The sequence below is a fragment of the Balaenoptera musculus genome, chromosome 8, assembly GCF_009873245.2.
Source record: "Balaenoptera musculus isolate JJ_BM4_2016_0621 chromosome 8, mBalMus1.pri.v3, whole genome shotgun sequence".
NCBI lineage: Eukaryota > Metazoa > Chordata > Mammalia > Artiodactyla > Balaenopteridae > Balaenoptera > Balaenoptera musculus.
Window position 1 is genome coordinate 101766293 of NC_045792.1, and position 22947 is coordinate 101789239.

At 51.3% G+C, this 22947-nt stretch overlaps 2 protein-coding genes across 7 annotated transcripts in view; one reads left to right on the forward strand and one right to left on the reverse strand.

The window, feature by feature from the left end:
- The window catches only part of RTN3 (reticulon 3), a 55737-nt gene extending 49096 nt beyond the window's left edge, over window positions 1–6641 (forward strand). For all 6 annotated transcript variants that reach the window (XM_036859653.1, XM_036859657.1, XM_036859652.1 and 3 more), the window contains 5 exons: window positions 374–512; window positions 953–1022; window positions 1503–1549; window positions 2900–2958; window positions 4599–6641. In XM_036859653.1, the coding sequence (XP_036715548.1) occupies window positions 374–512; window positions 953–1022; window positions 1503–1549; window positions 2900–2958; window positions 4599–4644 (361 nt within the window). In that variant the 3' untranslated portion in view covers window positions 4645–6641. The remainder of the gene's footprint in view (window positions 1–373; window positions 513–952; window positions 1023–1502; window positions 1550–2899; window positions 2959–4598) is intronic.
- Window positions 6642–10211: 3570 nt separating this feature from the next.
- C8H11orf95 (chromosome 8 C11orf95 homolog) lies at window positions 10212–15478 on the reverse strand. The gene is made up of 5 exons (XM_036859658.1): window positions 15340–15478; window positions 12689–13186; window positions 11758–12147; window positions 10863–11414; window positions 10212–10700 (listed from the first exon to the last, which is right to left on the reverse strand). The coding sequence occupies exons 1-5, from the start codon at window positions 15476–15478 to the stop codon at window positions 10237–10239; spliced, it is 2043 nt and encodes a 680-aa protein (XP_036715553.1). The 3' UTR covers window positions 10212–10236.
- Between the last annotated feature and the right edge of the window lie 7469 nt (window positions 15479–22947).

Consider the following 22947-nt stretch of genomic DNA (forward strand, 5'->3'; position numbering starts at 1 on the left):
ACAGTTTTAGACAATTCAGGATATGTTAAAACTGTGGGAAAAAATATTTTGCTTTTATATGTTCTGGGCTCTTGATAATTATAAATAGGTTCACCTTCATGAATATCCTATGAGGCAGTAAAAGTTATGCAGGGCATAGGGCAGTTCTTTTTTGTGCATGACACTCCCACACTGCAGACATCTGGCAGCTTTGTCTCTGCCCACTAAATGACAGCGGTGCCCCCACCCCACCCCATGGCAGCAAAAAATGCCTTTTCAGATTGCTGAAACACACCCTTGGGGGAATTTCACACTCTAAAGAACTTCTGTGCTAACAGAAAGAGATCTTCTCCTGCCATGTCAAATGTGTGACTGTTGTTTCTTCTTCTGGAAGAGCCTACCTGGATGTAGACATCACTCTGTCCTCAGAAGCTTTCCATAATTACGTGAACGCTGCCATGGTGCACATCAACAGGGCCCTGAAACTCATTATTCGTCTCTTTCTGGTGGAAGATCTAGTTGACTCCTTGAAGGTTAGTTGGCTCTACAGCTTTTGGTGGTGAGGCTGAGGAAAACCAGGGACTAGGTTATAATTCAGAGGAAAAGCAGTTAATAGGGTTTTATCAGACAAAAGCAAATGTATGCTTTTCTCAATCAACCTGTAAAAATGGGGATAGGAGTTAGTAAAGGAGGTACCTCTGCGCCTGGAGAACTAACATCAGAACAAGGCTAATGTATTGATAATTGACAGAAATGCAGTTACAGTCTGTTTGGGGGCCTGAGAGAACTATAGAATTCTCTTATGCACCCTCAAATGTATAGTACAAATGAGGTAACCTTCATTTTGAAATTATTTATGGCATACATCACTAAATTTATGCAGACTCAGTTAGCTAGAGAAGAATGGCATCAACTAACCTGGATTTTGCATTACGATTATTCCTGCTTAACCCTCTGATGTTGGCCTTCACAGCTGGCTGTCTTCATGTGGCTGATGACCTATGTTGGTGCCGTTTTCAATGGGATCACCCTTCTGATTCTTGGTAAGATGGCAAGGAAAACGTCTCCAGGCTCTATGAAGTAATTGGTAAGAGTAAGAGCAAAGAGAGTTCTCAGCATGGCTCCAGTCCTTCCACATTGGCCCAGCCTTTAACATCCATAGAGACCTTGACCTCAGAGGAATCTGTGTGTATGGCCACAGGTTTATTAAATGGTCCTACCTATAAAGAAATATCCAGACAGCTAGAAATAAAGGAGAGTTTTCTAGATTTGGTTTAAATATGGGGATCTTATTTGTAGAAATCATTTTCATAATTTGGAAATTATTTGTGGTACAAAGAAGGAAGCCTGTGTACCTGTATCTAACTGTCCTTAATTGAGAGCTCTGGCCAGGATTTCTCATATTGAAGAAGATCTGTGTTTCCCTATATTTTATGAGGAAAAATGCTCCTGTTACTTGTGTCTTGAGACTTTGTGACCATCTCACATTTACACTTGCCATGTCTCATGATTCTGTCTTACAGCTGAACTGCTCATTTTCAGTGTTCCAGTTGTCTATGAGAAGTACAAGGTAAGCATTTGTCTGTTTCTAATCAGATATGCCAGTTGATGTACGACTAATTTTAGTTCATTTTTTAGGCATTGAAAGTTCAGAGCAATCCTTTTCCAACCATTTTTACAGTCTGATTTTATAAGTCAGGTACCTGTAAGAAACTGGTAATAGTGGTTTCCTTTAAGGAGAGAAGCTGAATGTCTAGGAGAGATAAGGGCAGGAAGGGAACTTACACCTTGCTGTGTGCCTTTTGAGTTTTTTGTTGTTGTTGTTGTTGTTTTTATTTGGTTGCGCTGGGTCTCAGTTGCAGCAGGCAGCCTCCTTAGTTGTGGCATGAGAACTCTTAGTTGCGGCATGCATGTGGGATCTAGTTCCCGGACCCAGGGATTGAACCCAGGCCCCCTGCATTGGGAGCGCAGAGTCTTATCCATTGCGCCACCAGGGAAGTCCCCACCTTTTGAGTTTTTATCACGTGGATCTGTTCCAAAAAAATAAGCTGAAAAAATGCTTAAATAAAAGCTGGTGTCTAAAAAGAAGCTTAAACTGTTAAGGCTATTGTGGGAATCCATCAGTATGAACAGATGTTTGCATCGTAGAGTGGTGTATACAGAGTATACTAGATGCTATGAGGTTATTCTTGATAGATTAAGTCATGCATCAGCAGACTTTTATTCATGGCTTTTTTTTTTTTTTTAATTTATTTACTTTATTTTATTTAGTTTTGGCTGCGTTGGGTCTTTGTTGCTGCGCCCGGGCTTTCTCTAGTTGCGGCGAGTGGGGGCTACTCTTCGTTGCGGTGCACGAGCTTCTCATTGTGGTGTCTTCTCTTGTTGCGGAGCACGGGCTCCAGGCACGCAAGCTTCAGTAGTTGGGGCACCCAGGCTCAGTAGTTGTAGCTCGCAGGCTCTAGAGGGCAGGCTCAGTAGCTGTGGCACACAGGCTTAGTTGCTCCATGGCATGTGGGATCTTCCCGGACCAGGGCTCGAACCCGTGTCCCCTGCATTGGCAGGCAGATTCTTAACCACTGCGCCACCAGGGAAGCCCTATTCATGGCTTTTTGATATTAAATGAATTAGTCTCACCCAGGAGTCAAAACACATTTTTGATTACAGAATATAGATTAGACACACAGTTTCTAGTATTCAGAAAATGCTATATACTCCAGTGTCTCTGAAGGAAATACCTAGCAAGTACTTTTTTTTTTTTTTTTTTTTTTAGCAAGTACTTTTTAAAACTGGGCACTATTTTCATTTTCCAGAATATTCCATAGTGTTTTTTAAAAATGGTTAAACTAGACAAAAAAAATTACCTTCAGGAAAATTGTTAATCTGTGTGTTGCCACAACTGAGTCGCTTTTCTTCGTTAAAGATCCAGATTGATCACTATGTTGGCATCGCCCGTGATCAGACCAAGTCAATTGTTGAAAAGTGAGTATGCTTAGGTTCCACATTTCATCATGACATGTGCTTTTCTTCCCCCAATTATTTTTAGTCTCCTGTGTAAAATGCTAATGCCAAAGAAAGTAATTTTTAACCTGGGGAAAGAGAAAACCTTGGTTAGTAGTTTGATTTTACTAAAAATTATTTCATCTGCTTCTTTGTAAAGCATGCCTTGTATCTTAGATTAAAAAGGATCAATGGAGTTAGGACCACTCTGCCTTTTTGAACCGGTTTTTAAATGTTCGTGGTTGTCTACTCACCTTCATTTATTTTCACAAATATCAATTTTATTTTATTTTATTTATTTATTTTTTGGCCGCGCCACGCGGCATGTGGGATCTTAGTTCCCCGACCAGGGATCAAACCCACAGCCGCTGCAGCTGAAGCGTGGAGTCTTAGCCACTGGACCAAGAGGGAAGTCCCCAATTTTCACAAATATCAATTTTAAGCCAAACTCTTCCCTCCCTTTTCAGAAATAAAAATTTTAGTAAATCAATGTATTAAAGTTCAAAGCTACTTCTTTTTTCTAAGACTACCAAATCCTTCTGTTTTAACCGATTTAATATTTAAATCAAGTAATAAAATGTTGGTAGACATTTTTATGACTCCCTATATCACGGAACTGTTTCTGTTTTTTATTTTCAATTATTTGTAACAAACACTGTGGAACCCAGCACTTTGAATTAAAATGTTAATATTTTTCCATATTTTCCATATTTTCTTCAGATATTCTTTAAGAGAAAAAACATCACAAGCATTTAAATCCTCTTTGTGCCCACTCCCACCTTTCACACCCCAAATTTTAGTGCTTTTTCCAGCTTTGGTAAGAGGAAATCTTGACTATATCCAGAGAGCTCTGGCTTGATGCCAGGATCTTTACCTACTCTTTTGCTTTCTTAGGTAGACATTGGAGCTCAAGCCAGACAAGGGCAGTTAGGACAAATTTGTGTATGGTTGCTGTTTACTCCTTATTGTAAAAGATGATCATAACTTAGCTTTAAACCTAAAGTCTTGATTAGCAGTGTGAGCTGATTTGGCCCACTCTGTGTGATGTATCGTTTGTGGGGAGTAGCTTTGACATTAGCTGAGGGATGTGAATGTCCCTTGGTACCCTTAGTGATGGGTAACCTCAGTGCACAAAATAAAGGACAGCTTTAGTGTCCTGTGAGGGGCGGGGAACTATTGCCAGCTCCTGTAGTTTTTTTATATGTGACCTTGACCCTTGACTCGTAGTTCCTTCTGTGACACTAATGGGTAGGTAACCTGGCATTCCAAGAGAAATGGGCTCTTGCACTGCCATCATGTAGAGCACAGTCAGCAGGCATTAAGCCTAGATACATCTCATTCTTCTCTGGAAGCCCCAGTGGAGGAGCCGGGAGGTTCAGGCAGAGGAGGACAGGCAACAGGCGCGGCAGCAGGCAGGGGGACGGGTCTCGGTGCACTCAGCTCATCCCAGGCCAGGCCCAGCCCCCTGCCGCTTGTCATCCGGAGGAAGCCCTGCGGAAATGGGAGTGTTTTTCACATGGCTCCGGTAAATCCAGGAGTGTGTCTTCTAGCATCAGTGTTAAAATAAAAACGTAGAACTAATGTCTATATTTTCACCCTTTTTTTTTCCTTTTCCTCAATAGGATTCAAGCAAAACTCCCTGGAGTTGCAAAAAAAAAGGCAGAATAAGTACATGGAAACCAGAAATGCAACAGTTACTAAAACACCATTTAATAGTTATAATGTTGTTACTTGTACTATGAAGGAACTGTGCTCAGTGTCAGCTTGAGCCTGCATTCCAAGCTTTTTTTTTTTAATTTGGTGTTTTCTCCCCTCCTTTCCCTTTACCCTCAATCAAGAACAAGAATTGTTGGACTTAAAAAAGAACTGATATCTTAGAACCCAAAAGAATAAAGAAAGAATCAAATTAATAGGATAAATCAATACCTTAATGATGGTGGAGCTTTACCTGTAGCTAGAAAGGAGGGGAAAGATTGGAGGTAAAGGAGAAAATGGAAAATAAAACACATCTCTTGGGTTCTTCTATTCAAATTTCAAGGACTAGTCAGTCTTACATAGCTTTCCATCATAGTTTTGCCCTTATTTTTAAGTTAAGAAATAATGATTAACTTATGAAGAAATTATCTGGGGACAAGAATGGGATTCTTTCCCTCTTTTTTGTTGTTGTTGTTGTTGTTTTGTTTTATTTTGTTTTTTGCAGCCCTGTGATCCCATCTTCCTGCCCCACAATGTGAGCAGCTACCCCTAATATTCTTCTTCTTCATTTAACGATATAACTTTCAACTCTATGAATAACTTATAGTTGATAGTGATAATTCCTGATTCTCAGAATGCCATCTGATAACCAAGAATGGAAAGTAGGATGAGCAGGAGCGCACAGGGGTGCTGCTGCGACTCCCGCTCACCCTTAGGAGAGGACAGGCTCCGCCATGTGGGACGGTGGGGTCTGTGTCATTTCTTTCGGACACCAGTTCTGAGCTTTAGTTTGAGAGCTTATTCCTGAATGGGCTTTCCTCCCTCTTTCCTACCCTCAAGTTTAATAAATATGGTTGTACTTTTCTTATTATAAAATAAATGTCTGTAACTGCTGTACACTGCTGTAAACTTGTTAGAGAAAAAAACTAATCTGCATGTGGGCTCCTCAGTTATTGAGTTATTGTAATCCTGTCTCAGTCCTTGGTGGGGAGACATTCTCAAGGGGTGAACTACAGAAACACAAAGGCCTTTTTTCTCTTTTATCTTTTCCTCCTGCACATGGTACATCTTTAACCTGTGCTCATCGTTTTCCCCTAAGGACCAAAGCTGAGCTGGCTTGAGAGGAGATTGTGTCTGTGGTTAAGAGATCACAGATTAGTGTAAGGAAGTGCATTTTGTGATTCATATGGAGTTTTAACTTGGAGGCTAGCTTATTGGGTGTGTGTTGTTTGAGGGTTCCTTTCATTTTCAGGCACATAAAATGTCTTGGCACCTCTACCATGGTACAGGGTGCTCCTTTTGAGAGTATTTTCCAAGAAGCTTTAGGTGAGGGTGATCAGGCAGGGCCAGATTGTGTTGACAGGCTCCGTGCACAATTAAAAGACAACAAAACAGTTCATGTTGACATCAGATGGAGGGCGTTTGGGAATCTTTGATTCCCGTTGGAGACTTATAAGTGTCTTCCTCCCTTTCCAACATGAAAATTCAGTAAATTTGAAAGAAAATCATCTGTGAGTTCCTTCAGGTTGTAACTCATAGTCGTGATAATCCAGAGGGAATATGCACTGGTGACTTTAAAGGCTACAATCTTTGACAGTCCCAAAGCAGTGCAGCTCTGTAGAAGGTAGTGGAAGGAAGTTTTCCTTCTATTTTGTTGAGGAAATTACTTAGGAATTTAGATGGGTAAAAGGTACCCTTGCCTTACTCCACTCTCTTATTTTCTTAGCCCCCTTTCCTTTTGAAATGTTTAACTGATTTCATGTCATAGTAGGGAATGCATTCTCCATCCCCATCCTTTGCCCTCCCAGGAAGTAAGTGTACTGATCATCTTTTTGGGCTTCCCCTCCAAAGGACCTTTTTCTGCACTGGAAGCCTCCACACCTAGCTCTTTGTTTTGTTAGTGCTGTGTTTAGATTAATTTGGACAGATCTTTGTGCCACACAAGAATTTTTTGTTTTTTTAAGAAAAATCTATAGGTGAAAAATTACTAATGAAACTGTGTGCGTGTATGTGCGTGCAACATAAAAGTACAGTAGCGCCTAAGGAGCTTGAATCTTGGTTCCTGTAAAACTGCAAATTGATGTGGTATTAATAAAAATAATAATAAAAAAAAGAACACAGTGACTGTGGTGTCATTCTGCTAACTTTATTCTTTATACACAGTTTGGGTAAAGTAAGAACCAAACAAGGCTTCCACTGGCCCCCATCCCCACTCCACTTTTGAGGCTTTAAAAAGCGACTAATAGTTGATACTGGTAATGATTTCCAAGACTGTAGAATTTCCATAGTAGAGCAAAACTGTGCATTTGGTTTCTGAAAGAAAATAAGAGACCCTCTAAGAGGTGACCTTAGGAGAAATATGATGAGTGGAAGGGGGCCAGAGGGGTCTGTTGTCCCAGTTTACACCAACCTAGGAAGGTTCCCCCACCTGCAACATGAAGCAGCCTATAACTCAGTCACAATGTACTTAAAATGAGAGTCAGTCACCATGGCAAATGGAAACTTTTCCATCAGGTTTTTGCTGAAAGAACTTGCGTCGGATTAGCTCTTTCCCAAAACTAAGGCTGCCATGACCCTTAAGCTGGATTTTTAAAATTTATTCAACCATACCTCTTAGAAAACTTAGGCTGAAATTTTTTTAAAATAACTGATGCAAACAACTTCACAAATACGCATACAAATGTTCAAATAATATCACTAACATGGTATATAAATATGTATTCAGAGTAACATTTACATATTGGCCATAATAGCAAGCATACCATTAACAAAAAAATTCATGAAGAAACTTCACCTGTTCATGTCAGACTCCCAAGGCAAGGAGGAGGCACCTAGAGATGGGGACCACCTCATCTCCTAACTCATGAGGCTATAGCTGCAAAGTAGTCATCACTACAGTGGCACTTTCTAGATCAGTGGTGCTCAGAACTTCAGCGTGCCTCATGATCACTGGAGGGCTTTTCAAGACGGACTGCTGGGCTCCACCCCAGTTTCTGATCTACAAGGTGGGGCCCAAGAATTTGCCTTTCTACTAAGTTCCTAATGGGACGATGCTGTTCTGGCGGCCACTTCTGAGAACCAGTGGAGTGCTTGGCGCTGCTGCTTAATAAAGACACCCACTCCTGCCCTCCCAAGTCCTCTCGCTATCGAGGGGAGAGACCGTTCCCACCCTGCTCTCTGCCCTGGCTTACCTGAACTTCGGCAGAGGGCTTGGATGACTATAATAATTGCCCCAGTTTGCCTACTGTTTTTGAATAGGCAGAGTAGCAAAAGTGGCAAAACACTCCTTCTGGATCTGAAAACAACATGCATGAAGGAAAGTAAAAGAATGGCAGTATCCAACCTGGTGCCATCCATAATCCCTGTTCTGAAGCTTTTAATACTGTCTCAACAAACCTGGAGGTTCAGACACTCTAGGAATTCACTTTTCAGTCAACTGACAGCCCATGCAGTATTTCCTGAACCCCTGGTGGCATCAACAACACGACACCAGAGCCTTGCCCAGTAGAGAGGCCTTGGGCCGGGCGGCAGTCAGCCCTACTTCGGGAGTTCTGATGGAGAAGGCTGCTGCTGGTGCCCTCCAGCTGAAGCCAGTGGTGGCAAGATTGCCCTGTAGAATACTCATTCGTTACAAGGAAGTGTGCTGTTCTTTGCCATCCCCCGGAGGCCACAACTGCGCTGAGGGCCTGCAGCACCCAGCACTGGTCATCCTTCAGCAGGCCTAACGGTAAAAGAAATTTTAACTTACCAGAGATTGGGAGGCCGTGTAGTGTAGTGCAAAGAACACCGAATTGGGAGTTGAGATTTTTCTTCTAGTCCTAGTACTATTCCTGCCTGGTGTGTGATAATTTCAGTTTCCGGGCTTCATTTTACCTATCTGTGAAAGGGGTGGGGGCAGGTACTAGATCTCCAAGGTCCTTCCAACTCAGACAATCTTGAATTATATAAAAATGCTATAAAATCCGTGGTATAAAATTCAATTCCCAATCAGGAAGAGTCAAAGGGACTGGGCCTGAGGCACTTGAACCTTGGGCTCTGGCCTGGGGGCACTGGGATGAGAGGAAGGGCTTCTTTGCTGTCTGCTTTCCCACCCACAGAGGCAGCTCCTGGCCCCAGGTGCCAGGGCCCCTTCCCCTCCAGACCCAGCCCTGAAGTCCCAACCCGCTGACCTCCCCACTCTCAGGCTTTAAGACCAAAGGAACTGGCCTATGTGAAGAGCAGACAGTGGGTACCAGAGACTCCGAGGAGGGGCCCGGTGAGGCACACATTAGTCTGTGATGTTTGGGGTCCTCCCATCCGCGCCTCCTCGCACCTCCTCCCTTTAGGTCCTTCCTCCACCACCTCACAGCTTATCTCTGATACACGCATAATAAATAAGACATTTGCACATAAGGGTGACGGACAGCTCTCTTCCCGCCCCTCCCCCTCTCATATAAAAGCATTAAATACAGTTTCAAAATAAAATACAAAGAGCAAAAAGGGCCTGATCTTGGGGCCACCTGTTCTCCACAGGAGAATGAATCTACACATCCCTCTCGGACCTGCCTGGGAGATCGTGGGGCCCACTCCCGGCCCCTCAGGACCTGGCGCTGCCGCGGGGAAGAGAAACGAAGGCCGAGGCCCGGCCCCAGGCCCTGGGGGTGGTGCGTCCACCGCGTACAAAAGGGGACAGGAACAGAACGCCAACTGCCGGGACCTCCAGTGCCCCGGGCTCGGACTGACGGGCGCTGAAGCACGAGCGCCTGACTGAGCTCAGGGTAAACGGAGGCCCTCGGAGCAGGAGAGGAGCAAAGGAAAAAGTGCTAATCCCTTTACAAGATCTCGGTGCGGGCGGCCGTGGTAGGGGCCGGGGAGGCGGGTGGGGCGATCCCCGGAGAGCCCGCCCCGGAGGCAGGCACAGAAGGCGGGGCCCGGCCCAGCCCCGCCCCCGCCCCGGGCCACCGCCCCGCCCCCCGCCCCGGGCCACCGCCCCGCCCGACCATCCGCGGTACTACGCGCCTTCACCGCGGGCTGGCTCCGCAGCCCCGTTGCCTCTCCTCCCGAGGAAGGCCCTCGTCCGCAGTCCTGGCCCCGGAGCGGTCGAGAAAGCCAGTAACGGCTGGGCAGCAGCCGCCCCGACCCGGGAGCCGTGCCTGCCGACGTGCAGCTCTGAGAGCTGGACCCCCCGGCCGTGAAAAGGGGTCGGTGCGTCCTTTCTGCCTCCCCCACCTACTTGGGGCCCTAATACTGACTGTCGGTGCCCCCGTCCCGGCCTGGCACAGGATCGCCTCGCGGGTGCGGCCGGGGCCCAAAAGCTCTCCGTGCAAACGCTGTGGCTTCTCAGGAACGTGGGGCCCTGAGCGGCGAGGGCCTGGGCTCCGGGTCCGAGAAGAGAGCGCGATTCCTGCGGCGCCCCGACTAGCCTGGGGAGCTCTCTGGAACCCAGCGCAAGCCGGAGACCCCCACCCAATCCCGAATCTCCGCCCGGCCCGGCCAGCGGGGGGCAGCGGCAGCGGCCAGGGCCGCGGGAAGCTGGGGCTCCCAGCCGGACAGCCAGCTGGGCACGGCCCCTCGAGTGCGAGTCCTCTACGCCCGACACACGGCGCCCGCCTTGAGGTCCGCGCCGCCGTCGCGCGGCGCCGGGGCGGGCGGTCCAAAGCCCTCGTGGCCGTAGCAGCGTAGTGCCGCCTCCTCGTAGGCCTCCAGGATGGTCTGGCGCTCCTCGGGCGTGAAGTCCATGGAGAAGGGGTGCACCTGCAGAATGTGCCGCTTGATGGTGCTGACCTTGAGCGTGGCCAGCGCGCCCCCGCACACCATGCACACCAGGCCGCGCCGGCTGCCGTCGTAGTCCATCAGGTACTCGCCCCGCCAGCGCGGCTGGTAGTTCCGCCGCTGTTCTCGGCTGCGGGGCGGGGGCGGCGGCGGCGGGGGCGGCGGCGGCGGCGGCAGCGGTGGGAAAGCGAGTCCCCCGGGCTCTGGGCCGTCCTCATCGTCCTCCTCTTCCTCGGCGGGCCGCTCCGACGGTTCTCCAGGGGAAAGCGGGACATCGCCTAGGACGGATCAAAGGACCTCATTGGAGCGTCTGGGCTTCGTAACCCCCCACCTTTGCCCTGTCCCACCCTCCCCTCTCCCCTTCGACCTTCCACTCTCCCCACCCCCTTCTACCCTGGCCCCTCTCCCTCTCCACCTGCTCTGGCCCTCCGCCAGCTCACCCCACCACTCCTCCTCCTCCTCTGGCTCCTCCTCCTCTTCCCCTCCCCCCTCCTCGGAGGCTGCGGCTGTGCTGGGGGCGGCAGGGTCCCTGGGGGACTCGGGGCAGGGCAGCCCCAAGGCCAGCAGGTGGGCGGCCTTCTCGCTCCACTCCTGGGCGATGAGGGCCCTGACTGGCCCGCTGAGGCGCGTGGAGCCCGGGTGGCGCTGGCGGATGTGCCGCTTGATGGTGCTCATCTTGAGCGAGGCCAGCGCGCCCCCGCACACCATGCACACCAGGCCGCGCCGGCCGCCGTCCAACTCCATGAGGTACTCCAGCCGCCAGCGCTCCTGGTAGTGGCGGCGGTGGTCGCGGCCCCGCGGAGACCGGCCCGGGATCCCCACCCTCTCGCCCTCCTCCAGCTCCTCCTCCTCTGCCGGCCCGGGCCTCTCAGGGACCCAGCCAGCCTCTTCCTTTACGTCTGGGGGGCTGAGATCCTGAGAGGAGGGGGCTCCAGCAGCGGGGGCCGAGTCCCGGCTCTTTCTGGTCAGGTCCTGGGGGACGAGGTCATCGTCTGTTGGGGAATGGGTGAGGGAGAGGGGCTCAGCCTGCTGGCTGGGTTGCCCTTACCCACACAGAGGGGGTCCCTTGCTCCTCACCCCAGCCCTAAGCTAGAGGCCCCAACCAGAGAGAGGGAGAGAGAGGGAGAATGTGTGTGTGCGTGTGTGTGTAGGGGGGGGAATGAGTCCTCCGGTTGTGTGTGTGTGTGCGTGTGTGTAGGGGGGGGAATGAGTCCTCCCGGTTGTGTGTGTGTGTGTGTGTGTGTAGGGGGGGATGAGTCCCTCCCGGTTCTGGCCACAGACCTCACTTTGCAGCCCTTATATGGAGGGGTCCTGGCCCTAGGATGGGCCTCGCACCTGGTGGGGAGGGCTGGGTGAGCTCAGACAGTGCCTCAGGCTGGCCACCCCAGGCTTGCAGCAGGGCGCTGCGCTGGGGGCCGCTGAGCCCCAGGGAGCTGGGGTGCACCTCCAGCACGTGGGCACGGATGTCATCCAGGTGCAAGCTGGGTAGCGCCCGGCCACAGGCCATGCACACCAGCCGGTTCCCCCGCGGGTCATAGTCCATGAGACACTCTGCCCGGAACCAGTTCTGCAGGGACTCCTTCAGCCTCCGCTCCAGGCGCCGGGCACCCAGCCCCCTGCTGCCCCCAGCCCTCCGGGAGGCAGACAGGCGCCGACGCCGAGCCCGGGGTGCCCCTGGGCCCCCTCGCCGCTGGCGCCGGCTGCCCCCACCAGCTGGGGCTTTGCCTGAAAGGGTTGGAGGAAGGGAAGGAACTGAGATGCTGGCCCTCCGGGGGAGCCCCCGCCACCGCAGCCAGGTCCTCCATTCATAAGCCTCTCCCTCACGCTCTGAGCCCTCTGCCTAAGCTTTACCCTTCCTTCCCTTCCTCTCCCCTCAAGTCTTAACTCCGCCACCTCCTAATCCTCCTGAACACAAACCCTCAGCCCACCCGACTCCTCCCCCAGACCCAGATTCTAGCCCCTTCCCTAGACTTCACGGTCAGTCATACCTTTCCAGTACCCTCTGCTCCCAGACCTTCCCCTGCCTCTCTCCCCAGCCTCCACTCCCTGGATCCTTCTAAAACCACAGAACGTCAAAGCTGTCAGGGACGCTGGAGACCCCCTCATCCCACTGTCTCTCCCCCACTATTGTCCAATAAACAGACCTCACCCCAAAAAGGAGCAATAACTTGCTCCAGAAAACCAGCTAGTTGGCTAAGAAGCCCAGGCTGTCCCCACCTGGCCCCGTCCACCACCCAGGCCCTTGCTTCCCCATGTCCAACATTACCTGGGCCCTTGGGAGGGCAAGCCTGGAGGCCGGCCCCTTCCTCCTCCTCTTCCTCCTCCTCCTCCTCCTCCTCCTCAGCCCCCTGGGCCCCTAGGCCCTCAGCCTCTCCACAGGCCCCCAGCCCCAAGTGGGCATCCCAGCTGTTGCTGATGACTTCCTTCTCCCGGGGACTCCAATGCAGGGAGTAGGGGTGCTTTTGGCGGATGTGTCGCTTGATGGTGCTGAGCTTGAGAGTGGCCAGGGAGCTGCCGCACACCATGCACACCATGCCGTGACGGGCAGGGTTGAAGTCCATCAGGTACTCCAGCCGCCAGTGGTCGTGGTAGTAGCGCCGGTGGTCACGGCCAGGGATGCGGCTCTTTCCAGGCCTCGAGGCCCGGGCCTCGCAGTGGTCTGAGTATTTCCTGCCTGAGGATGCTGGTCCCCTGGCCCTGGAGGAGGGCAGGGGGGCACTCCCCCAGGTCCCCAAGGCACCCCCTTCCAGCTGAAGATCTTGCCCTGAAGAGGGGGAAAGGGAGACAGTTTTTCAATCTCCGATTTCCAGGGAAGGAACCTAGGGCTTCGATTTTGCAAGAGAAGGGAGGTGGGAGAGAGGTCATTCAGGGGCAGGAAAGGGATGGCAACAGCAATAAAAGGGAGGTGGTAGAGCAGAGCATCAAAACATCGGTCCTTTACAAAGAGCAAGACCCCTTTAAGAGAGGATCAAGAACAAAAGAATGCAGGGCACAGCTCTGACTTTTTAAAAAATAAGGTGAAGGCCAAGGAGGCAGCAGGCTCTGCAAGGCACCCTTTTTGGATGAGGGCTGTAGGGGTACAGCCAGGAGAGCAGCATGCCGTGGCGGTTACAGCCGCAGCAGGGTGAGAAGAACAAAGGGGGCATCTGTCTGCATCCAGGGCTGCACACAGGACCCACTGCCCAAGGCCCCAGCCAGGAGGGCCCCACCCAAAGATGATCTTCTCCCTTTTTCCAGTAATGCCTCAAATACACCCTCCTGAGAATCCCATTTTAAGGGGCACTAAGCAATGTCAGTTCCCCAAATTTAGAGACCCACAGGAGGGATCCCCATGACAAAGCTGTCAGCACCTCCAGAGAAAGGAGTTTTTAGGACTCTGACTTTCCTAGAGTCTGGGAGAGCTGATGACTGAAAGGGGATGATGGCAGGAGGGCCACCAGAGTGGCTACTGAAGACTGCAGCAGGGAGTGGCCACCACCCACTGGAGTCCATTAAGTCTTTCTGGGGATTTATTTTTTGCTCTGGCCGGGAGCCGGCCACTGCCCAGCAATCAGAGGGCAGTCAGTGGAGAGGCCACCAACCCAGTGGTGCTCCCTGTTGCCAAATAGAGACACTGAGCAGTCCCCCACTTTCCCTACAGTTTGGACCTTATTTTATTTAGAAAAGGGTCTCCTGGACAAATAGGCTGAATAGACAGGTGTGGTCATTCTCCCAGTGGAGAATCCCCCGGTCTGGGAAACAAAAGGCAGGATCAGAGAGGGCTCCTGTCATCACTGTGTTTTTGTTTGGTTTTGGTGTAAGTAGATCCAAAGAAAAAGAAAACACTAGTTTCAGAGTCAGAAACCTGGGTTCGACTCCTGGCTTCACTGGTAACTTGCTCTGTGACCTCTGACAGGTCATGTCCACTCTCTGGGCCTAAGCGTCTTTGTCTGCTAAGGCACTGGATAGCTAGCTGGTCTCTGAGCATCCTTCCAGCGCTGGATCTGTTAGTCTAAGGTGGACTGGCGCTTTAAGAGCCGAAAAAAGGGGAGGAGCTGGGATTCTTTAAAAACAAAAGGGGATGGGGAATTTCTGGGAGGGGAGCTCAGGGATTAGGGCTGAGTCTCCCTAGCCTGGACAGAAGCTTCATGGGTCTTAAGGCGTTGACCCTGAAGCAGAGGGATGAAGAAAAACAGTCTCCTTTGAGAGCAAACTAAGAGGACTGGCTGGTCCCCCTATAGCTGACAAATTGTGGCAAAATTTTTGAAAAGAAGGGAGGGGGTAACGCGCGGACAGGAGGGGGTGTATGCCTTTGTGGGCGAGCCCATCCCTTTAAGAACTGCCCGCCGTGGGGAAGGTACTGGTAGGTCCCCAAGAGGCGCAAGCCGTGCTCTTTCCCAGGGAGAACGTAGGAAAAAAGAAAAAGGGTTCTTTTCTCTAAGCAAGGCCACAGAGGAGAGGACAGCCCAACTTAAAACAGCGGAGTCCCCAGCTCAGTTCCTCTGGTGGGAAGCCCGGAAAAGGACCCAAGGTCTGGGCAGACTTTTAAGAGACAGCCGGATAAGGGAGACCACCTGGGAGTCTGAAAGAGAAAGGGGCGGGGGCCGCAAGTCCAAGAGCCTAGAGCGCGAGCCCCGCGGCGCCAGGCCAGGCCCTCTGGGGCCCCTCCAGCTGGGCCTACAAGGCGGGGGCCTCGGGGCCCTTTAAGGGGGAGGGGATCCGCCCGAGCCCCGCGGGCCAACCCCGGGAGCTGGGCGGGGGGCTCCCCCGCTGGCCCTGCAGTCGCCATCCGCGCCCGCCAGGTGGCGCCCCCGGCCGCCCTGCCCGCGTCCCCCCCTTTGTTCGGCGGAGGAGAGGGGCCCGGAGCCCGGAGCCGCAGCCCTCCCCTCCCCCATGCCGGGGCCCCCGCCCGAGCCGCCGGCCCCAGCCAACTCTTACCGCCGTCGTCCTCCTCGGGCTCCGCGCCGCCGCTCGATCCGGCGGGCGGCAGCCGTCGGCCCCGTGCCGAGGCCGCTGCTGGCCCGGGGCCGCCCCTGCCGCCGCCGCTCCGGCTCCGGTGGTCCCCGCCAGGCTCCATGCGCTGCGCTGCGGAGCGGGGCCCCGGGGCGGCAGGGCGCGGGGCCGCGGGGCCGGCGGCGGCCCGCGCGCGGCGCTCGGTGCGCGGGGCCCCGGAGCGCGGGGTGCATGCACTGGGCGGCCGGCCGCACGGACGGCTGACTGCTAGCTCGGCGGCGCGGGCTGGACCGGGGTGGGGATTCCTGTCTGGGGCCCCTGGGGCTCCTTTAAGGGCTCCTGGGTAAATTTAAAGGGGCCGCGCGCTATTTCCTCCTGCCAGCTCGCGGGGGGCTGGGGGGAGAGGCGGGAGGCGACCAGCCCGACCAAGGCTCCGCAGCCTTCGCCCGCCGCGGACGTTAGGAGCACGGACCTCGCCGTCCTCGCGGGCCCGCGCCGCCGCCTCCGGGGCTCGGGTCCCGGCTCCTGAAGGGTCACCGAGGCGGCCAGGGGCGCCGCGTCCGTTGCGACGCGCTTCCACCCAAGCTCGGCTCACAGCCACTGCCCCCTCGGGGCATCTAAGCGCCCGGCTCCCCGCACCGGCGCTGGCAAGGGGGTCGACCGGTGGGGAGGCCCCGGTCCCTGCCAGGGACTGCCTCCTCCCGCGCGAGCTAGGCGCGGGCCCCAGAGCGGACACGACTGGCAGGGGCCCCAGATGGCCGCGTCCCCGCAGAGAGGGTGGAGCCGCGGGGGCGGCCGCGCCCCCTCCCGCGGGAGCCGCCCGGGAGCGCTGGGAGCTCGGGCTTCAGCACTGGAGGGCGGACGGGCCAAGCTCCCCCGGAGCTGGCCGGGGCGGGGACCGCGGCCGCGGAGACTCAGGCGGAGGAGAGGGGGCGCGCAGTAGACCGCGGAGAGCGGGCTGCGCCGGGGCCCGACGCTGCCGGGCGGAGGTGGCCCCAGGATGGAAGCCGAGAGGGGAGGGCGTGCGCCGCCGTGACTCAGGCTTCTGCCCCCGCAGGCCTGGGGGTGCGACACGAGGCCCTAGACGCGGTCCCGGACCCTCTGCCCCGCACGAGGAGGGGAAGAACGCTGACCCCGGGCGGGGAGTCGGGCATCTGGGGACCCGCGCCACCACGGCTGGGAAGCTCTGGGGCGGACCCTGGTTGCGAGCCCCGGGATGCCTCGGAACCCCCAGGTCCCAAGAAGTGGAGAGAAGGGACCTGGAGAAGCAGCTAGGGGCACGGCAGCCTGGGGTCCTTCCTCGAGGACCGGCTGGAGAAGCAGGTGCTTTCTGTGCCTGTTGTTGGTCGCCCACAACAAAGGCGATTCCTAGAGATCCAAATTACAGGGTGCGGGAGGCCATACAGGGTCTCATTATTTAGAGGTGGGTTTTATTCTCTTTTTCGGGGAGGTGCCCAGCAACCCGTTAAAGAAGTCACTCTTGACACATTCATTTGCTCACTCTACACCTATTGTGTGCCAGCATGCTCCCAGGCGCTGGGCAGACAGCAGTGAGCAAGATGCGCGAGTCTGCTACTGTTTCTGACTTAGCACCCACAGCTTATAAAAAGGAAACGATTCCAGTCCTTGGGGAGCCATGGGAAATATTAAATTACTTGGAACACAGGAAGGCTGCTTCCTAAGTGTTCGTGAAGAGGGACCAGGAACTAAAATTTTTGAAGTGTCTAAAAGGTGACTGTCCCATTGGAGATGTTGTCCCATCTCTTCCTCAGTCCCCATGATGGCCTGCGAGAGAGTACAGCCTGGGGTTGAAGTACAGTGGAGAGTGCTCTCTCCACTACTGGCCTTGCTGCACTCCACCCACTTGGGTGCCCACCAGGGGCCCTGGTGCTGATGTGGTGCCAGATGGGACCATGAGATGGGGGATTCCCTTATTCATATGTCCTTCACCTACGCCCGGCCAGGGACACAAAAGGAAAATAAGACACAGACCTGGCCTTCACATGTTCCTAAGTATGTTTTTTAAACAATTACAAAGACAACCCATGTTCAGAGCTGGCCACTGAGAGACACTTTTGGTAAATGTCCTTCCGGTTCTTTTTCTCTGTGTATAAATAGGATAATTTTGCTTGTTACCAACAAAAAGGTATCGACACCACCTAGAGCCATTTTTAACGACCTCTGGCTCCTCTCCTTGCTCACATCCTGCGTAGCTTCAGGACCGGCTCCAAGCTCCACAGGTCCAAGGCATCTTCCACTCACCATCTGATCCTCACAGCCACCCTACAAAGATGAAGCTTTGCTTTGCAGATGAAGAAACGGAGACTCAGAGTCAAGAGTCTCACTCAAGTCCATTCATTCATTTACTTATCCACTTATTCAGAAAGCATTGACTGAGCCAGTCCTAAGTACGTAGCACTGGGCTGGGGATACAGAGGTTTAAAGCTTACATAGCACAGCCCTGGGAGGTTCCATTCCCCACTTCCTAGGAACTCTCAGTCTACTGGGTGGACAATGGCAGTCAGGGTCACATTAAGACTTTTCATGGATCCTAGGTACTTTTGCCTCCATGGGCATCTTCCTCTAAAAAAAGAAAAGAAAAAGGAAAGGAAAAATGATTTAATGGATTTTTATGGGCCCTACAATTTTTTTTTCTGGTGTGAGAAAAAATAACACATTTTCTTTGACCCTTAAAGTTCTTTTTTTCTTCTGATTTTTAAATAAGTTAAAATAGTTTCATGAGCCCCTAAGATTATCAAGGGCTCTAGGCACTGTGCTCCCGGTGCCCAATGTCTAGACAGCCTTGATTGCAATACAGGGTGACAAGTGCCAGGGGAGAGGCTACCCAACCAACTGGGGAAGACTTCTTAGGGAAGGTATGGCTTGAGCCAAGTCTTGAAAGGCCAGGAGGTATTGCCAGGATGAGAAATAGAGGCAGGGAAGCTCTGGGGTGAAGGAAGATTTCCGGTGGGAGAGGCAGAAAAGGAAATGGAAAGAGCAGGGACAAGAGTCTCGGGTGCCTTGCTGACAGTCCGCGTTTGTCCCGGAGGCCTGGGGAGTGCCTGGAGCCAGTGTGCAGGGCAGTCAGCAGGCAGCCCTCAGAACACAAGGGAGGAGGACGAGAAGAGAGAGAAAGACTGGACGCAGTTGGAGCCGTCCACGCCAGCCACAGAAAGGCTGTAAGGCAGCAGCTACAGGGTGGATGGAGAGGAAGCCAAAGATTTGAGCAGGGTCCCAGCACATTGTGATGCCATCTTCATTGCACACAGAGACACTGGAGGGGGGTGTGAAATGCCACCTGTGCCCCCAGCTGAGCCAGGAGGAAGGTGCACCTCATCTCGCCCACAAGCTATTTGTTAGCCAAGCGTGTACCTGAAAGCTGCCTCCACCTAGAGCGAGTGTCTTTTCCTATTTCACTAGCGCAGAGAAGCACCGCACCCTTTTTAAAATGAATGTGATTTTTAAAAATATTTATTTATTTTGGCTGCGCTGGGTCTTAGTCGCGGCACGCGGGATCTTCGTTGTGGCATGAAGGATCCTTCGTGGCAGCATGCAGGATCTTTAGTTGTGGCGTGCGGGCTTCTTAGTTGCAGCATGCGTGCGGGATCTAGTTCCCCGACCAGGGATGGAACCCGAGCCCCCTGCATTGGGAGCATGGAGTCTTACCCACTGGACCACCAGGGAAGTCCCCAGAGAGGGCCCTTTTAACTAATTTCTAACAAAGGCCCTGTAGATGCCAGCAGTGGCCCTAGATTGAGCTATATTAAGAGGGTAGAACCTACAGGACGTGGTGACTGATGGAATGTGATGGCAAGAGAAAAGCCTGGCTAGCTCCCAGTGTCTGCACTGGAAGGGCAGGGTTAGAAAAAGAAAGATTTGCGGGCAGAGACAGAATGAGGTCACAAGTGGAGACCTTGGAGCCTGAATGGAAACCAGAACTCCTCGTTTTTGCACCAGGCCACTTCCCCTCCATTCTCTGACACAGATGCTTAGGCCACCGTCTGTGGTCCTCAGCCGGCAGCACCGCAGGCTCCTTAGGGTGGCTGGTCCCAGGCTGCAAGAGCCAGAGTCTCTCGGGGCAGAATCGGAGTGTCTTTCCAGGGCCTCAGTGGCTCCTCTAGAGTCCCGCTGAAGGAAGGGCCTCCCTAGTGACTAGCAGGGGGTACTGTGGAGAGCGTTCCTAAAGGAAGTTTTTCAGGCCGTAAATACCATCCACCTCACTAGACCCAAATTTGCCACAAATTCTAGATTCTACTTTTCGAAATGTCTCAGAACTGTAAAACGGGTTCAGAAAAGTAGGTTTTCAGTGTTCCCTAGAGGGCAGACCTAAACCCTTTCAAAGAACAAAAGTCAGTGGGTCATATAGCCTATGACTGTCAAAGGGACTTTCCATGTAGACTGTACATTAAATCATCCCTTGTAAAACTCCAAAGGAATTTCAAACCTAAAGATTATCTCCAGGGCTTCCCTGGTGGCGCAGTGGTTGAGAATCTGCCTGCTAATGCAGGGGACACGGGTTCGAGCTCTGGTCTGGGAAGATCCCACATGCCGCAGAGCAACTAGGCCCGTGAGCCACAACTACTGAGCCTGTGCGTCTGGAGCCTATGCTCCGCAACAAGAGAGGCCGCAACAGTGAGAGGCCCGCGCACTGCGATGAAGAGTGGCCCCCGCTTGCCGCAACTAGAGAAAGCCCTAGCACAGAAACGAAGACCCAACATAGCAATCAATCAATCAATCAATCAATCTTTAAAAAAAAAAAGATTATCTCCAGGTGTAAGGTAAACTTCAAACTTTATATGTGCATGTTGAGGGGAGAGAGAGGGGAGGAATTTCAACCCCAGGCACTCAAATTTGCAAATAAAACCGCCAATGATGTCTCTGTTTTTAGAGAAGAGAAAACTGGCAAAAGCTGTTTCCCAATGTTAACTTAGTCCAGTGTTCATTGCAGGTGAAGAGGATGTGAAATATCCCAAGAGGGAGAGTCACAGGTGGGAAAGGAAGTAACTTGTCCAAAACACAGCTAGTAATTGGTGAAAGGAAGACTTAAACTCCAGCCTCCCGGTCTCCAAAACCCTGACACTTAAAAACACTTTTTTTAATTATAAAATATTTCAAACATACAGAAAAAAATTATATAAGTACCTATGTACATATTCTCATACCTCCCAGCTTTAACAACTCTAAACATTTTGATGTATCTGCTACATAACATTTTTTAAGAAAGAAAATATCACAGAGACAGTTGAAGCGCCAAGGCAAGCCTTCCTGCTCCATGTCCTCCCTCCCTCCCCAAGTTCACCCTTCCTGAAGCTGGTGCTTAGCCTTCCCATACAAGTTCCAGTACTTTCACTGCCCATGTATTCATAAACAATATAAATCAATGACTTACATGTTTTTAAGCTTTAACTAAGTGGAATTACTCCATACGTATCATTCTGGAACTTTCAAAGTTTCTTGTACTTACCCACACTACACAGTTTATTCTCAAACACATTCATTTATTCATTCATTCTTTCATTCAACTCTTGTTTATTGAATGTTTGTTATAGATATCACCACTGAGGTTGACTCACAGATGAAAACCCTAGGTCTCACCTTCTGATTTCTGATTCTGATTCTGGAGGAGCTGGTCCAATGAAACATTCTTTTATTTGTTTGTTTTTAAGTTTAAAAATTTTTTGTTTTTATACAGTGTTTAAAGGTTACTTTCCATGTATAGTTATTACAAAATATTGGCTATGTTCCCTGTGTTATACGATACCTCCTTGAGCCTGTCTTACACCCAATAGTTTGTACCTCCCACTCCCCCCACCCCCAGTGAAACATTCTTAATGCCCAGGCTGTATAACTATTTATTGGGGTGACGTGATCACTCAGAAAATACAGGATAGCATTCGTGTTCTTACCTGTTGGTGCCAAAGGAAGAATAATTCTAAGGACCATGGCTCAAGTGGCTTGAGTTCCCACTAGTGCAGAAAACCATAGATGCATCAAAAGGTCCTCAGAACCAACCTCAGATGCTGGCCTGCTGCTGGGTCCCCAGCTCCTCATTGTGGGGATGTCTTCAAGATGGTCTCAGTGTCCTACCCTCCTGATCTGGTATAAACATTTGAGGATTTTAGTCTTCCCTCTACTTCACCCCACTAAGGAGAGACAAGTCTCATAATGGTCCAACTCCCTGACCCGGCCATGAGCAGAAACAGGCAACAAGAAGTAACTGAGGGACTTCCCTGGTGGCACAGTGGTTAAGAATCCGCCTGCCAATGCAGGGGACACGGGTTCAAGCCCTGGTCGGGGAAGATCCCACATGCCGCAGAGCAGCTAAGCTTGTGCGCCACAACTACTGAGCCTGAGCTCTAGAGCCCACGAGCCACAACTACTGCAGCCCGCGTGCCTAGAGCCTGTGCCCCGCAACAAAGCGAAGCCACCGCAATGAGAAGCCCACACACTGCCACAAAGAGTAGCCCCTGATCGCCGCAACTAGAGAAAGTCCGCATGCAGCAACGAAGACCGAACGCAACCAAAAACTAACTAACTAACTAAATAAATAAATAAATAAAAAAGAAGTAACTGACCAGCAAGGCCTTCATCCCTGTCCCTCTTTAAATGTGTCAAAACCAGACATGTGGGAAACTTCCTTGGTGGTCCAGTGGCTAAGAATCCACCTTCCAATACAGGCGATGCAGGTTCGATCCCTGGTCGGGGAACTAAGATCCCACGTGCCACGGGGCAACTAAGCCCGCCACAACTACTGAGCCCACACGCCACGACTAGAGAGAAGCCTGCACATTACAACGAAGAGCCCCCGCGCCACAATGAAAGATCCCATGTGCTGCAACTAAGACCCGACGCAGCCAAAAATAAATAAATATTTGCTTTATAAAATGCTTGCTTTATAAAAAACAAACAACATCAGACATGTGGGATTTCTTTGTCCCTTTTCTATAACCTGTCATCCAACACAGAACATTCCAGTGGTTACTTAATGTTTCATTAATCCTGTGTCAGTATGAGTCAGCACACTTTTATTGGTAAATGATGGAAAACACAACTTAAATTTGTTCAGTATTTTTTTTAAGGCGGGGAGAGGGTGTATTTGTTCATGGGACTGAAAACTACAGAAGAGCTGTCTTCAGATGTGACTTGACCCAAAGCTCAGTAGTGTCACCATGATCTTAGTGTCTCTCTGTCTCTCCCCTTCTTTGTTTTTATTTTTTTATTTTAAAAAAAACATTTATTTATTTATTTGGCTGCGCCGGGTCTTAGTTGCGGCATGCGGGATCTTTCTTTATTTATTTATTTATTTATTTATTTATTTTTAGCGGAACTGCTGGGTTTTAAGTTTTTGAACTGCTTTTGGAAGTGGCTACACTATTTTACATTTCCAACAACAATGTATGTTCCAATTTCTCCACATCCTCACCAACATTTTCTATTGCCCATCTTTTTTATTATAGCCATCCTAGTGGGTGTGAAATGGTATCTCATTATGGCTTGACTTGCATCTCTAATGACTGATGATGTTGAGCATCTTTTCTTGTGCTTATTGGCCATTTGGATATCTCTGGAGGAACTTCTGTTCAGATCCTTTGT